This window comes from Rhododendron vialii, chromosome 10a, assembly GCF_030253575.1.
Source record: "Rhododendron vialii isolate Sample 1 chromosome 10a, ASM3025357v1".
NCBI classification, from domain to species: domain Eukaryota; kingdom Viridiplantae; phylum Streptophyta; class Magnoliopsida; order Ericales; family Ericaceae; genus Rhododendron; species Rhododendron vialii.
Window position 1 is genome coordinate 33,636,874 of NC_080566.1, and position 17,218 is coordinate 33,654,091.

The following is a 17,218-nucleotide window of genomic DNA, read 5'->3' on the forward strand; positions in this document are numbered from 1 at the left end:
AACCAAAAAGCTCAATTTGGATGGGCAAATTTGAACCGTAGAGATCTGTGTCATAGTAAAATTGTAGCAACCATCCTTATTTTCCACATTCTAAATCCAAAACTCCCAAATCTCTCCATAATAAAAAGCACACCTAACATGCCAAATTGGGCAAGATGATGTACTTTTTGAAGTAGTGTTTCCAAATCTATCCATTTTGCATATGTAAATCCAAAAGCAACCCAACTCATAGCATTTTCAAATGAACCACAAATGCCATCTAGTCATTTTTCGAATTATGAGTGTGCGTTCGCCGGAACATACAACAGGCCATCAAGACACGAAGCAGATATACGATCATTGTTATGTTGTAATGTTAAGTCACAACACAACAAGTAGACCAACGGATAAGGAATCGTAACTCATTGGCCAGCTCCTATTAACTCACTACAAAAAATTCAATTAAGGGTACAAACACAAACTCTATTTTAGGTGTTACGGAAGATTTCAAGTCATTTGCATACTTCAAAGAACTCATAATGCCAGCTCATCATTAGTCCACCCTCCACGTCACCCGAGTGCTGAGTTGTCCAGGATAGCAACCCTATTTTAGAAAAATGGGTATGGTGAAAAAGAGTCTTCTCATCTTCTGGCTGCTTGGTTATCACAAGCATGGGGCATATTAATTGGCGTTAGCTGACTTCCCACACGGTTTTCTGCACTGCATTTTGGACCTCATCCTTTTTCCTACAAATATTTGTAGGCTTTTATACTAACAGGAATATATATACACATTCACATGAGAGAGAGAGAGAGAGAGAGAGAGAGAGAGTGTGTTTGAAAAGCACATTAACTTATTGGCATGGGCAAGGATTCCTCATTGAAGAAGCAGCAGCAAGTTATATAGACTAATATATACGACTATATACTGATTGGTTGCTCCAACTAACATTACAGTGAAAACCACCATAACTTGCAGCTTGCTTGCTGACAAATTCATCAACCACTCAGATGCAGGGTATGGAAACACTAACGTTTAAATTCTGCATAAAATCTGGGCTCCCATCTTTTTTTTTTCCAGAGATTTATATATACATGCACAATACATGTATTGAAATGATACATATATCATGTGTTATAAATGGTATGGGTATGTGTGTGCTCGCACATGTGTATAAATATGTATATATCGGTCACGCGACACCACTACCGGACCACGATTCATGAGAAAATAATGCGCACAGATTTACCGCTTTTATACAATCTTTCACCTAAAAACATAATAATTCCATGTTAATTTCGCATCTTTGAATGCAAATTTCTTCGACCTTAAGCACCGCCCGATGAACTGTGTGGTTAGTGTTTTCATATACATGAAGTGAACAGAAACTATAAGTGAAAACCAAATAAGCTTGTTAAGTACAAAGGATACCGAGACATAATGATAGGTATCAATCTCATCAGAGGACCAAACATAGGGCGTAGAAACCTAAAACAGATGGGGGGTCTGTGATCAATGATTCAACTCTTGCAAAGCCAAAGTTTTAGAATGCATGAAAAGCAACAAACTGAAAGTGAACATATACTTACCCCTAAAGGAATCTCAACATATACATAAAAAAAAACCAGAAGTCTTTCCTTGCACCCAAACCCTGAACCGATATGCAACGGGTATGATTTCTGGATAACTCAAGGTATCCAAGCCAGCTTAACACAAAATTTTTAGTACACCATAAGCAAACCGTTTGAGGTTCAGCTTTTACCCAAACCACAGCATGCCCGAGACCTCGAAAGTTCGATGAATGAGCAAAAAAATGACTATGCTAAAACTCAAAAAGTACACCTGCCATAACATAACAGTAACTATTTAATCCCCAATCGAAATAATGGAAGAAAATCAACTAAAATGTTTTAACTTTCACAAGCGTAATTGCGTTTGGTAATTAAGAAGCTCTAGGGTAGAAATCCGATCGGTCTCAGGTTTGGTTCGGCTTTGACTTGGGCGTTGGTTGCTTTCCGATACCAAACACAAACCGAAAAGTGGCCAGTATTTCGATTTAAAAAACCAAAGCCGCACCAGGGGTAGAAACAGTTCAATAAAACCACCCACGTAGAGGCAAATCAATTCGGTATCCATTGATTCCGAGTGAAGAATTGTCATCACTAGCTGCTTAAACCCAATTCGCATGTCTTTCAACATGGAACACATGACCAAACTGAATTCATTTGTTAAGTATTAAGAAGAACTATTCAGTAGGTTGGCAGACAAATAACCTCGGTTTTCAAATTATCACCTGTCGGTTTCACACTTCTGAAAACTTTTAAAGGTGTCTAGAATCAGGAATTCACTATCTAATTACCACGGATACCATGAAAAATCAACTTTTATTAACCCAACGGCAGCTAGCAAATGGAACCCCTCGTCGATAAGGTTGCGAGAACTAATTAATCCATCCGATGGCCCAATGCTACTTGAAAAGCATGCTGATAATCCTTTTGATTAAGACCGTAATCTTTGTTTAAAGAAAGATGGTTCGATAAAGCAGCACAAAAGCAAAGTAGGCAGCAGATTTTGACATTTAGAGAAAGAAAGTTGTGTTTGTGGTGACTAATGGGACATGCATGCAGCTATTTTCTCTGAGTTCTGCTTTGATGATGAGAGCTTTTACTGTCACTAATGTTCTTACTTAGCGAAGCATGTGAGATCTGTTTGGTAACGTTTTTGTTTTAAGAACTGACTGCAAAACATGGTTGGCAACAATTTCAAGATGATAAAAGTGGAAATTTTTAAAAATTTTCCGAATCAAAGGCTGGCTTATTCTAGATGCAAAATAAGTTTCGTTCTGTCGTTGGTCTCCAATTCGCCTCCATCCACACCATCTTCCACCAGCGACCCCCTTCTAACACCCCTCTTCGAGTGCCCTCCCTCAGGCCACCCCTTGTTTCCAAAACAAATTTTCCAAAATGTAAGTGCCAAATACACATTTTTTGCCGTATAAAGATGAATGTAAGCGTAATTCATAAAAACTAGTACTATTGTGTATCACAAGGCAAAAAATTGGAGCTAAATGTTCAGCTTGACAGGTAAAGCAAATCGCTACAAAGTTTCCATTAGGAGGCTAATTCAGTTGTATCACAAACACTTTACCTACTGCACCGTATAACGCATCCTACTACACAAGTGTGGCGAGCCCATATACATATACTTAGTCGTGGATTTGTGACACGAGTTACTATGGTGGAATTATGAGGTGTCTCTAACTTGATTCAAAGGTTCTCTATATTTGCCTGCGAGGGAGATAGACACCTTTATTTGAGTTAGATGTACAAGAAGTGAAAAGGAAAAAAACACACTTGAGAACAGTTCTCATGAGTTCCCAAATGCTTTAGAGAGTGGGGGAAAGAGATTGGTCTTTTTGCATGGGGCAGTTCCTATAGGGCCTATGAAAGTGTGAAGAGAATCCAACACTCAAACAAGACAACGAAAAATGTTAAGAAATGAAAAGGCGACAAATGAGGGAAAAAAGGCTTTGGTTAGGTGGGTTTGGCTTTATAGAGGGTAGACCCCTTAGTGGTAGGCAGCTTTTCTTTTTTGATTAGAGTAGTACTACTCTATTCTGTGAGTGCTGTCCAAAGGCTAAAATGGAAAGCAAGGAAAAGTAGAATCTTGCTCGACAATTTCTTTGACACCTTTCTTAATCATGAAAGAAAATTAACTTTTTAATTTTCCAAAAGAATATGTATAAGGAAAAGAAAAATCAAGAGATGTTAAAGCTTAGCTCCTGAGCTAATTAATAGTATTGGACAAGCAAACTATTCCAAAGTTTACAGAAGGATAGAAGGATCAACGCAAAGAAGAAATTGGATAAAGATACTCCAACCCTACGAGATAAGATGAACGGCTCTGATCATCGGGCAGAGACACACGTGGCCTGCGAGCTGCAGTCCCAAACGATACCACAGAGAAGCAATGTCCTTTGATTTCCCCATCTCTAAAGATGGAACTTTTGGTATCCCTCTCTCTCTCTCTCCGGTTCAACCCATAGAAATTTTTACACACTCCATTCTCAAAAGCTTACTTATCATGACACTACTACTACAATTAGGAAAATATTAAACAATATAGCTGTGCTTATCAGATATCAACAAAGAGATCTAAACTACAAATTTCTGCTAAACAGTCGGCTGATGCCCTTAAAGTCCAAGTTACTGTTGCGCCTAATCAGTAAAACATTGATTTAATTATTTAAACGTCTAAAAACACAGAGATGATATTAAAATAAGAATAAGGTCGTTTTCTCATATATTGGACACATCAAATCATGTGGAAAACTGGGGTTCTCCTTTTGGGTATTTCTTCAAGTAATCACATCACATAAAACTTTGTCCATAGGGTGATGCACCGAAGAAACTTGGTTCTTTCATAGATTCTGTGCAAAGTCTTGAACTTGGATTTACAGAGAAGGAAGAGGAAAGGGCATGAAAGAAGCAAATTTTCTTTAGTTTTTCAGTTAGCGTCTCTATTTTCCTTTCCATTGACAAATCCAAAGGAGTGAACTAGACGCTATAGTCTCCCAAATGCTTCATATTAATGTCCTTATATTAACTAACTACAATACACCCCCTTAAAAAGGATATACTATATGCACATATTTTATAGTTCATTCACAACATTTTAGCGTGTTTCGTAACTTTTGTTCTAGAATTCATAATTTTTCAGCAGTACGATTCGTAATATTTTCATTATGATTCATAACATTTTGGTGTATCTCGTAGCCTTTATATGATTCGTAACTTTTTAGCATTACGATTCGTAACATTTTGAGGGGTGCATATGATACACACAAATAAGGGATATGTATAGTAGTCTTTCTAACACATAACCCAAGAGTTCGATATGCAATGTATGACTAAACATGGATGATACATAGGATATAATACCAAAAAGTGTGGGATACGTATGCTATGGGAGTGTGCTATTATTAATCTCCCTATAAGATATATATCCATCCACTACGAGTCCCGTCAAACAAACAAGCCCGCTATTTCTTATATTTTATAGATGGTGAAATGATCCCATCAAAAGATCTTCATGTAAGATGTAATCCTAGCTAAGAGAATCAATGAACATTGTCAAGCCATTAGAAGATTATTGTTACTTTTGGCAACCTGGAATTGGACCTAAAGGTCTGGATTTCAGATGTACACTCAAAATTCTTAACCGCCAGACCTATACCTCAGTTACTAAAAGTGCGTAGAACGTGTAGTTCTTTTTAGCAATCTGAATCATATGTTTGACAAGCTGAGTTATTCAACGTAAATATTCAGTTTGGTTTGGTTCACCAAGCCTTGATTGTTTTTCGAATTTTGTAAAATTGATCGATTTGCAATATTGAGGGCACTTTTGGTTAGGACACTCTTGCGGGATGTAGTTTTGGCATATGTTTTCTACACTTTTGTAATTGAGCCGGATCCGCTTGATGCTTCGTTTTCATAAAACTTGTAAAAAAAAAAAAAAACCATGTAGGTGAGTACTACACACATGAAGGTCGTCGTCCAAATCCTAACAAGGAATATCTACAAATGACTTTCAGCAAAATCGAAGCAACGCATTGGTAAAACAGAGAAATATACGCTTGCGCCAAAAGGTAGGGAAAATGGTGAAATGGAGTACCCACAAAAGACATAAACATTTGGGTTTAGTTGAAAAGAGAGCCAGGAAAGGGGGGGAGAGCGACATTCCAATAACTGTCTGAAGATGCAATGGTGAGTGGGTCTGAATATCCACGGAGAAATTATCCCAACTCCATACTATTGTAAATCTGCCGGTTCAGTGGGATTTCAAACCCAAACATGCATTTTCAATCCAAATGATTCTTGGAGATTTTTGGGCCCAGGATTTTTTCATAACCACTTCACTAAAAAAATCCATAAAGTCGAGCAGATGCTTAGACGATTGACCAAAAAAAAGAGAGCAGATGCTTAGAAGTTCAAGAGTTAAGATGACACTGCACTAAAGTAGAAATTCAAGGATCTAAGTAATAACAGAGTCGAAAGTAATGCTGATACGGTCAATTGTTTGGATGTAATAAGTGAGTACCGAACGCTGATGAACTGGTTACATCTTAAGATTGACTTAGAGAAAGATCGAGTCTCCAAGTATGGTGTCTTAAAGATTGCTACGCGATTGATTCTCTGTGTCTGGTTTATTATCGTCAGGCAATGGTGTGTTTTAATATTTTTGAAGTTTTTTTTTACATCTTATATATTCTAGAAGAGTCACTAGTAGTCGAGCTGAAGTTGAAATTTTTGTATTCCCATTTTTTGAAAAGGGAGCAAAACTGACGAACTCAACAGTAGACAACAAGATAAGAAACACATTATTATGTATAACTGTGGTGCAAAAAATGAGTAATTTTACTTACAAAGTTAACATCAATAAAGCCCCAAAATCTTCCACCAAGGAGTTGCAACTAGAATCCATATTGATATATTGATAAGGGCCATCATAATGCCCAGTCTAAAAACGTCAGGAAGTTTTACAAAACCACCTGCAAAACAAGCACAAGGAACACTTAATCAGTCCCAAACGTAGAAGATTTAGTCTTGGTTTTTAACCACACAAGGACAGACATACACGCGCAAGCACACAGAGAGAAAGAGAACAAAAATAGAGCATTTCAAATCGTACAGTTCTGCGTTTCTTATTATCTTAACATCATTTCCTTCACGTTGATTGTGAGATCACCTTCCACACAATGGTGGTAAGAAAAAGTGTCTAATCAAATTTAAGCAATTCTCTGGGTTGATTTCATGTACCTTCAACATCCCAACATCCATCTCTAACCCCAATCCTTGATGCCTTCTCACTTTCATCTCCTTACGTTTTTCAATTTTATTCACTTAGCTATGTGAGCAATTTAAGTTCCTGAAAATTACCAAGTCGGATACACTCTACAGTGGTAACTTCCTCCCTTTCCTTGTAGCTATAAAACTTTGCTCTGCGCATAAGCTTTAATGGCATGAGAAGCCCATATAGGCAAGACGTAATGCAAAGACCATTATGACAAGGCTAAGGGTATGAGGACAGGTTGGGTTTTGAGGACACATGGGTCAAAGGAAAGGAGGATCCATAATCCGCGACATAAAGCATGCGAATGTTGCTACCAACAAACCTAATAATACAGACGACAAACGAAAGGAATAATGGCTTGAATGGAAAGGGCAAGGGACAGACTGAGCTAGACTACCAGGAATGGGGACTAAGCAAACATATTTCAAAGAGCACATATGAAACTTCTTGCTCCTTCTTGCTTAACGTAAGCTCTGATCTACGACCACCCTGCCCCTTTCTCTAATAATAAGGCAAGCATCAAAGCCCTGTTGGGAGTAGGGGCTGAAAAGAGCTCTAGGAAGGTCTCTAAAGGTTCCTCATATGGTCAGCTCAGAAAAGTCTCTAGGAGCTCCACTGATCAAAACCAGAGTTAACAAAGAAACTAAATTGTTTTATCTTATTCGGTAGGATCTCAACCGAAGAAATATTGCTACCCCCACATCTGCATTCCAACAGTGAGATTTTGGAAGCGAAAGTTGTACCGACCATTGTCGTAGGGAGATCAAAAGACCGAAACACTAGACCTAGTTTGAAGTGTACATTCCAGGTGTTTATACCCGTCGGGGTATGGCAACGTGGCTGATCAGGAACGGATTTGACCATCCCCGTCCCAATTTCCAAACCTAGTATCTGCCTCCCGCCCGGTTTTCAGAACGGGGAATCACCTTCACCACCTCCACCTTACATAACAGGGATTCAGGCCGATTAAAAAAACAGGGATTCAAGATCCTCACCCCGCTCGGAGAATTTTTATAAAAGAAAAGAAAAATCAAAGATTCAACTTTTTTCCATTACAACAAATTCTCGCCAAATGATGACAAACAGAAATCCAACGGTAATTTTTTATTACAGCAATTGCCAAATTCCAACAAAATCATAACCAAACAACTAAATCCACTTTGCCCTCAAATTCCACAAACATACTTTGTAAAAAGGTAAATAATTGTTGATTGTGATGGGGTAATTATGTAAATAGTGTAACTTAATATATAGGGAAAATAACGGTCAATGACTTGTTTTGATAATTAATACCCGCTAAGGACATTTTCAGCATTAACAAATGTTCTCAGTATGTCCTTGGTGGGTATTAATTATCAAAACACGTCCTAGGCTGTCATTTTCCCTAATATATAACAGCGATATATAATAGTAAACGGGGCACGAGTCGAATCAAAGGTGCATGGAACTGTCTCCAATCCAATCTCTGGACTTTTATAAAATTTGACTTCATATCAGATCCGACCCGAAAAAATCCCCAGAACTTCAAAAGGAATGGGGCGGGGCTGGAAATAGAGCGGACCAGAGAATTGCCATCCCTAAGACTACCCGTTCCGAATACATACCCCTCTATCGATCATAAGGCAAAGAGTTTAGGAAGGTCTAGCGTTTGGGCAAGCCCACACTAAAGACTCATACCCAACATACAGAATAAATTTTAGTGATATCCCGCAAATTTAAATCAGAGTCTCCTCTCTACCATCTCTTCGTTTCATTTGACACTCCTACGAAGATGTTATGGGCCTATCCTACCCTAACAACTCAGGCTTTGGATATGGCCGTCCGTGTACTAAAAGTCAGTCTAGGCGGCCGCCTACCTAGATTTTAGGGTCTAGGTGTTAATAAGGCGTTTTGTACGTTAGTGGAGATTTAGTCGGGAATTAATTGGCTAGGTGGAGAATGGAGATTAGTCACAATGACTAGTCGGGGAAATAGGCAACTAGGCGGTAACAAGTCAACGGGTCTATTACGTAATATTTAAAAGCTTCAAGCCTAAATGTGTAATGTTAGAAAATAAAAGGGTTAAGTGTTATTTTAACAACAAAAAAATACATATCATAAATCGCCTTTATGTGCTAAGTACGTAATTTCATTGCGTTTTGAACTTTCAAAACTTTGAACATTGAACTTCCTATTTGACTAGTTATTTTATTACTACTTATTTTTTAGGTCACTTTAGTCTTAATTCTTTTCTTCCTAGTCTTACGTTATTTTTTATTCAACCTTTGGAGGAGGTGGGGAGATATTTTTTTGACAAAATAAAAAATCGACAAATCCCGCATCCCCGATTAGTCCCCAATGGTAGGATTGGCCACTAGGCACTTCTTTTCTGCCCGACTAGTGCCTAGCGGCTTTTAAAACATTGATGCTAGTAACGCACGTTTCACATCCCAATTTCCTGCAATATTTCGTAATATAAGTGCATTAAACAAAAAAGAAATTAGGAGGGAGAAAGACGAGAAACTAAACTAAACTAAACTCCCACCCGCTAGGAAACAAAAGAATAATAAAAGGTTGGAAAGCATACCAAACCTAGAATTGCATAATAGTAGCGTGGATATGCAAACAATTTGTTACTGGTGAACCCAAAAAAAAATTTACTAAATTAGGAAGAAAATGGAAATCTCACAAACTGAAAGGCATACATTTTTCAGCAAACAAAGGAAGAAAAAGAAAACCATGATAAAAGGGAAAGGAAGAAGGCGCGTACCACCACAGTATACCACACACTGGGCACTACTATAATGTGTTAGAGCACCGAAAAGATTTGTGTTATATGCCAATGCCAGAGCTGCCAATAGACCAGGCACTTTAGCTGCCAATAGCATTCCAAGAAATGCAGAGTACAAAGCCGCGACATGGGCAGTTTGACTAGCAAATATATAGTGGACGAAAAAGTACGCGGCCTGAAGGATAAAGAATGAAGCGGGCCAACCCAAAGAGAGAGACTTGAGGAATTTGGCTACGCCGTCTGATATCCAGGACACAACGCCAAGGGTCGTCAATTGGGATGCCATGCCTACTAGGACTCCGAACCAGATCAAGGTATCCCATGCTGTCTTTTCACTCAAGCAATCATCCCAATCAAGCACTCCCAACAAGAGAAGTATTGATAACCCCAGCATTGCAGCAACAACAGTGGCCATATTAAGAGCCTGTCTGCAAACAGTTTTGAGTTTTTCTTTATTGCTCAAATTGAATGTACTGCGAGAACGGAAGCATAAGCAGCAGTTACTGCAGTGGGATTAACTTATGAAACAAACAACATGCAAAAATGCAATACTACGTGAATGTGCGCGTGTTGAGTGTGTGCGCGCGCGGGCATGTGCATGTGCGCGCGCGTGTGTGAGAGAGAGAGAGAAATACAAACCAAAAAAGTGCATCCCTAAAGCGACCATTGGAGTATGCTGAAACTTCGAAGTACACTAAAAACTACACTCTGGTCTGGTCATCATCGAAAGAAAAGTATTATCCCCAGGAAGCCAACTATCAACGAAGCTATCCAATTTAGATTAGCCTAAATCCACCAGAACTACTAAACCTATTTACTCCCTTCTCCTTCACAAAATAGACAGTAAGATACTAATTTTAGCTCTAAAATATCTCATTGTATACTAGATATAAATGACCTCTTATTAGAGAAACAAGATATCCTAATGACGTCTAAGGAGCAACTTCGAGAAACAATCCAATAATATGGACAAATATTACGGTACAAATTTCCAAATTAACTAGGGTTGGTGGGGTTACTACCCTATTGCTCCTCAACTTGCATGGCGAATTCCCTTCCTATTCCCAAAATTTGACTGAAATGGACAAATATTGCAGCTCCAATGGTTTGGCAAATTTCTGGCCAAAATTCGCCAAAGCCATTTCTTGTACCAATTTCCACAATAATGGCTTAAGCAAACTTGCCACACCACTATCAATAGTCTTGATCTCCATTACTCTTTACCCAATGATACAACGCCAACACAGAATTGGGCCAATGGAGTACCATTGCTAAAAAATGCCAAAATAGCAATGTAGCAAGCTCATTTTTGGAATGGCTTTAACCAGTGAAAACGCTAGCCCAATTATCCTTTCATAGCTCCGCCACAAGACTGTTGAGCGACTGGATGAGAATATGAGCACTTGCACAATGTCGGTCAGAAAAGGACTGACAACACATCTAAAAGTCTTTGCGATCCACATGGAATGACTTCAAAATATCAAAGTACTTAGGTTCAACTATTCACTAATCGAAAAAGCATGCCATCATATTCATGCCTTCGTTTAGGAATTTATTTGCTCATCCAAAAGAATACGTAGCTTCATCTAACAAACATTCTACGATTTATGCCTTGCCAGCTAAATAGTGAAAAGAAAGGTGAGCAACACATTAAGAAAAAAATGCATATAACTTTCTGCTTACCCCGAGATCCATAATGCAACCGTAAGAAGCATGGTACCAATCATCAACCACTCATTCCTTTTGACAGGGCCCATCTGCTCCAACTTTTGTCTGGCCAGAACAGGAGCATCAGGCGTCTCCTTAATTTCAGGAGGAAAGAGCTTGTAAAGGATGAAAGGGGTAGCCGAAAGAGATAGAAGTGCGGGCAAACTGGCAGCCTTGAACCAAGTAATCCATTGATTTGGAACATTAACCCCAAGACTCTTAGCTAATTGTATACAGAGCAGGTTTTGACCAGCAGCAGTCAGGAACATAGCACTTGAGCTACCAGAACACTGTCACACACCAACAAGGGGAACATACAAGTCATAAGATTTTAGCATGACGACAACATTCATAGTAACAGAATATCGGAGAGAAGGAAAACAGGACAGACTACAATATCCACTGTAACTTTGGCATAGCCTGTAACATAGAAAGACATGCCACCATTGTAAGGTAGAGATAGGGGTGGACACTATGACATGAGGCCCACGTTCTCTAGTCTATCGCTGACGCCAGAGGACGGCCTATCCAGTAACTTTCTGTTGGATGACTACAGCTGGGCAACCAACCGATCTAGATAGGCCAAGGGCTAAATTTATGTGCGTAGTGAAAAAATACACCCCTATATACAGTTGACATCTAAAGTTCATGACCATTCCTTGGACAGCCATTTGGGGTACTCATTCTCCAACTAAGGTTTCTGTCGTCGTTTGGCATGCAACAAAGGATAAGATTCTCACAATAGATAATATTATACGGCGTAGTTAGGTCATTGTGAATCAGTGTTATATGTGCCTGAGAGAAAAACAGTGGCGCATATGTTTATCATCCATTGTCCGTTGCCAAGGATTTTTGGGATTGCGGCTCTTGTTTGGTGGGGCATGTCGTGGGTCCCTGCTACGGTGGTGGAGCTTATTCAAAAATGGTATGGGGACAGAAGCTACGGAGGTTGACTCCATGGTGCTTGGTGTGGCTTATTTGGAGAGAGGAATCGGAGATATTTTGAAGGGGACACAATATTGTTGGTTAAAATTAAGAGCATTTGTGTATCTAGAGGATTTCGTTTAGTAGAGGCATCTTGTTAATCATAGTGGCAAAAATTTATTTTTCTAGTTAACCACAATAAGATTGTTACATAATTAAGGCATGCAATACAAACTACAAAAATATATAACGCATACTTTCACTTAAATTATGTAAAAATAAGCACAAAATCTCAAACAAAATTTGAGAGTATGTTTTACATGAATATCGACAAGTTTAGAATGATGGATATAGTTTTATTAATGATATTATTTTAAAATATTGCTCTTAAATGGTTAAAAATAAGTATAATTAAGAAAGAATCGATCCAAGTAGACAAATAGTTCGAAAATCAACAAGTAAAAATGCCCCATATGACGAAATTGAAACATAAAACTAGTTTTATATGTATATTTTCAAGATATATGCACTTGTTTATGTGTAGTAACACACTTAATTTCATAATTATGCAAAATATACGAAAATATAACAAAACTATTTTAGTTTCGAGCGGGGGCACGTGCCCCCCTTTCCCTCCCTCCCTGGTTAGGAGTCAAGAGAGTGCAACTCAACCATTAATAGATTACTCCCAAGACATATTAGGCATTGAGAGCGATGTATAGTTTTTAAATAATGATTGGTCTCTTTTTGGTCCAGTCGGCCGTTGGCCTTTTAGATTTTCCCCTTCTTTTGTACAAAGGTGGCATAACCTTGAGACCTTTTGATTGAAATTATTTCCTATAAAAACAAATTACTTGTGACTACGATTTCAAGTATCCTGGCACCCATTCAAAGAAACAGTTTTGTCTCCAAAGTCCAAACACTACTTGCGCTACAAAAGTTTTGGTGATGTTTGGTACTAGTATTTATATTTCTTGTTCTTTGTTTCTCGTTTCCCACCACCTCCCGCTGCCCCCACCTTTGGCAACTGCCGCCACCCCTCCCCTCTGTCACCATTTTCAGCTGCCAGCTCTGGTTACTGCCCCCACCTCCAGTGACCTCCGATGACTCTCTTCCCTTCAACAACTATGTTGATTGTTCCACCTCTGATGACTGGCCCACCTCCTGCTACCACTCCCAAAGGAACTCCAGCAATTCCCTCCCCAACACCTTGGATGATCGCCTTCCATCCGAAAACCACTGCAGCCACCCCCCTCCTCAATACAAGTTTCCAAACACACACAAATGACAAGACTGCCCAGTTTTCTCCATTTGTGGATCCTTTCCGAGCCCACTTTGATTATCCAAACTGATCATCTTTTTGAGCTCATCGAAAAGATGTTAATCGGATACCGTTTGACATGATTCATCTCTTGTTAAAAAAAAGATTGCTAACACCCAATAGGAACCCATAGAAGATAATGGTATAGTTTTATCAATGCAATGGTTTTAGGGTGATCATTGTTTTCAAAAAAAAAAAATCGAAGAAATATACTCCAAAAAGTAAACGATTTAAATTATCAAATCAAGCCTGAAGAGGTCTCTGGGCCAACAGGACCGTTTTCATAGACCAACTCTTCTAGAACCACAAATATACAAACAAACACACCTACAAATGTGGTGGATCCCATACATCGCAGATGTAGGGCCACCACAGTTTTGAGTGTGTTTGAATACTAGTAATTGTTTTTGTGTGTTTGTTTGTGGAGTTGTTTCATGGACTATTACGACTGTTAGGCCACGTTCCAGAATACGTTTTTTTTTTAAAAATATTTATTTCACATTTTTAAATTTAAAAATAATATAAATAAAAAATAATTTTTTAATTTTTTTTACATCGTATAAAATATCTCAAATAAGATCTATAATGATAAAAAAATTATTTTTAAAATTATTTACATAAGTACATAATTTTTAATTTTAAAATTATTTTTTTAAAAAATAAGTAATTACTTTCCATTCGGGAACGGGCCCAAGTCTGTTACCATTACATTACATGTTTCGCTGCCGTTATTTAAATTAGTAAAAGTTATGGACGAGAATGCGGACCTGAAGTTGGGACTGAACAAGATAAGCCCCAAGTTTCTTCGCCGATGACTCCTTCGGCCGACTATCCGCCGCCGCCGCCATCGACTTAATGAGCGGCAAGAAAACCCCACCAGCCCTGGCCGTCGTGCTCGGCACGGCCGGACAAATCAGCAGCTCACACAGCGCCAGCCCGTAAGCCAGCCCCAGCGTGCTCTTCCCCAGCACCTTCACGAAGTACAGCGCGATCCTGTCCCCGAGCCCGGACTTCATGAACCCCCGCGAGAAGAAGAACGACGCCACCACCAGCCAGATCACCTGGTTCGTGAACCCGGCGATGGCCGCCGCGAAGGTCAGGGTCTTGGTGACGACGGTGACGGTGAGACAGACGAATGCCCACGAGCCGATGGGGAGCGGGCCGAGGATGAGGCCGGCGATGGTGGCCAGGAAGATCGCGAGGAGCTGCCACGCCTGGTGGGACACGCGCGAGGGCTTGGGGACGGCGAACCGGAAGATCACGCCGATGGCGATGCAGGCCAGGAGGGGGATCGGTTTCGCCCCGGTCCAGAGGAGAAACCGGCGTCGGCGGCGGACGGCGTTTCTCTCCGTCGAGGCGGTAGGTGAGGGGGAAGCGAGAGGGGCGGTGGGTGAGGGGGAAGCGACGGTGGCGGTGACGCCGGCGTCGGCGGCGTGTTGGTGCTCGATGTCGTTTGTGCTGGGATTGGACATGGTGGGAAGTTGGATGAACACTGATCCTCTGTACCGAGGAATATTCGGCAAACAAATTTTTTTTAAAAAAAACTTCTTAAACCATCCAAGGGGGTCCAAGATTCATCGGTACAGAGGATCTCCTGCTAAGTTGAATGAACACCGATGACTGATCCTCTGTACCGGGAAATATAGCATACAAATTCTTGAAAAACTAAAAACTTTGTCCCGCAATCCAATGGGGTCCGAGATTCGTCGGCAGAGAGGATCTGCTGCGGGGTTGAATTGGGGATGAGGAAGAGAAGGGAGTGGATAAGAAGAAGAAGAAGATGATGATATGGGTATAGGAATGCATTATTGACGGGGGAGGAGGGGTAAGGTCGGCCGGCGCCATGATTGCTTATAGTTGTGTTGTGGAAATAGACAAGGACAGGGAGAATGGGAGATTATAGCAGGAATAGTAGTCGCCAAGTGGGTGGGAGAATCCAGAGGGAAGTGGATTTTGAATTCCGTCGATTTTGGACTTTGGTGCTTAATTACACTTATTATTCACTATGTGACAATTGCAGTTCTTCCCCTTTCATTTCTAAAATTTACACATCTCCAATGTTCTCGTATATGTTACTAAGGGCGTTTCTGCTTAATTAAATTGACTAAAAACCTATGCTTTCACGGAATTTTAGGCTGAATATACTTCTTACATACATCAACTACAACGACGACAACACAACAAAAAAATCCATGTAGTCCTCAATTATTGGGGGTATTTGCAGGAGAAGATTAAAGACAGATCTAATCTTTGGCAATATGCTCAAAGTGACTGCTCTCAGAAAATTATTGAAATAATGGTCCCCCTATACCTGTTTTGTTGCGAAATCATGCCCCCAAATCAAAGCTAAATGACATCAGAAAAGGCAGGCAACCCAATTCAATTTCTATACACATTACCATACTTCCTTCATTGATAGTCCAGAGCATCGGTATACACAACAACATACTATTTATCAAAAATAAATTCACTATTATCATTAGTTTGTAATCCAATAATATAGCGGAAAAGCCAATACCAAAGCATTTGAATTTCCCTTTTTTGTCAGAATTGTCCTTAGCAATGTCTTGTGCAAAATGACCCACCTAGAAAGTGCTCCCTTATTTACTGCGATAAGGGACTAAAACAGAACTTCGATCAAATGCTAGTATCCGATCCCACTACCATTTTCTCGTAGATTTTTGTACTATAACAGAAGAGTTTAGTTGGCCACCCTTTGTACATTCCCTACTACGACCCAGTTCCACTAAAAGAAATAAGTATTTATTTTTTGAATTAAATGTAATGTATTGTGAAAGAATGACCTATCTCGTAAATCGAAAAATAAGTACTTAAAAAATAAGAACCTTAGCGGAACGGGACCTAATAGATCAATGGATCAAAAGTTGTTGAAATCAAGAATTAATTATTAGTTCTTCTATATAAAAGCGTTGTGTTGTTGCAGACCTCATATGATTTATGTTGTGTCCCGTTATTGTAGTTTTTTTAAATGTAATTCTCCTACCTTCGAAATGAAAAAAAGAGAGGTTATCTTTTATATTGTTGGGTTAAGCTTTTTTGCTATCTAATCCTTTTTGGGGTCTAATTGTGATAACTGCACAATTAGATCTTTCATAATCTAATGGCCCACCTACATTTAGGTTCTTTATTGACTTGTAGACTTAGAGACAATTAGTCGTTCTCGATCACCATTTCTTCCTAATCTAAGATGAACGTAGAAGTCGTTGAGATCAAACAATACAACTATCAAGAAGTTTCACAAAATTGACGTTCAACGTGCCAACTTGCATGTTAGCAATCTTTAGCTCGACAATCAATACAATTAGGATGTGTTTTCGCTAAACTAAATAGGCTACGTGCTAATGGCGATAGTCAAGTTGTTTCCACAAAATAGTATTTTTGTTGATATATTAAAAAACATAGGTTTTAGTCCATTTCATTTAGTGTAAACACATCGTAGCGTATTCTACAAATATTATTCTCAACTGTCACTTTCTAACTAATTGAATGGAGTTTTTTTCATGGTTGTTTTGGATGTTCACACGACCATATTATATTAAAGGCTTGAAAGCTTTGTAACACGAAATCAACATGTCATGAGCAACCATTATGGGATTGTAATTTATAAATGCATTTCTTTTCAGCATATAAATAAAGAGCGTGT

The 17,218-nt window shown here is 39.2% G+C and overlaps 1 protein-coding gene and 1 non-coding gene across 5 annotated transcripts; both read right to left on the reverse strand.

Annotated features, from left to right (window-relative positions):
- Window positions 1-242: 242 nt before the first annotated feature.
- Window positions 243-15,448, reverse strand: LOC131302367 (dicarboxylate transporter 2.1, chloroplastic-like). Of its 4 annotated transcripts, XM_058328937.1 has the most exons (6): window positions 15,206-15,447; window positions 14,322-15,174; window positions 11,286-11,599; window positions 9,582-10,030; window positions 6,404-6,530; window positions 243-724 (listed from the first exon to the last, which is right to left on the reverse strand). In XM_058328937.1, exons 2-5 carry the CDS (start codon window positions 15,024-15,026, stop codon window positions 6,415-6,417), a joined length of 1,584 nt encoding a protein of 527 aa, XP_058184920.1. In that variant the 5' UTR covers window positions 15,027-15,174; window positions 15,206-15,447; the 3' UTR covers window positions 243-724; window positions 6,404-6,414. The 4 variants fall into 4 exon arrangements, with proteins under 4 accessions (XP_058184920.1, XP_058184918.1, XP_058184921.1 ...); XM_058328935.1 differs by having other exon boundaries at window positions 243-726; window positions 6,405-6,530; window positions 14,322-15,448; XM_058328938.1 differs by lacking the exon at window positions 243-724 and adding an exon at window positions 1,215-1,822 and having other exon boundaries at window positions 6,405-6,530; window positions 14,322-15,448.
- A 418-nt stretch (window positions 15,449-15,866) lies between these two features.
- On the reverse strand, window positions 15,867-15,969 carry LOC131305834 (small nucleolar RNA snoR100). The gene has a single exon (XR_009193391.1). It is a non-coding gene; the product is annotated as a small nucleolar RNA snoR100 (small nucleolar RNA).
- Window positions 15,970-17,218: the final 1,249 nt, after the last annotated feature.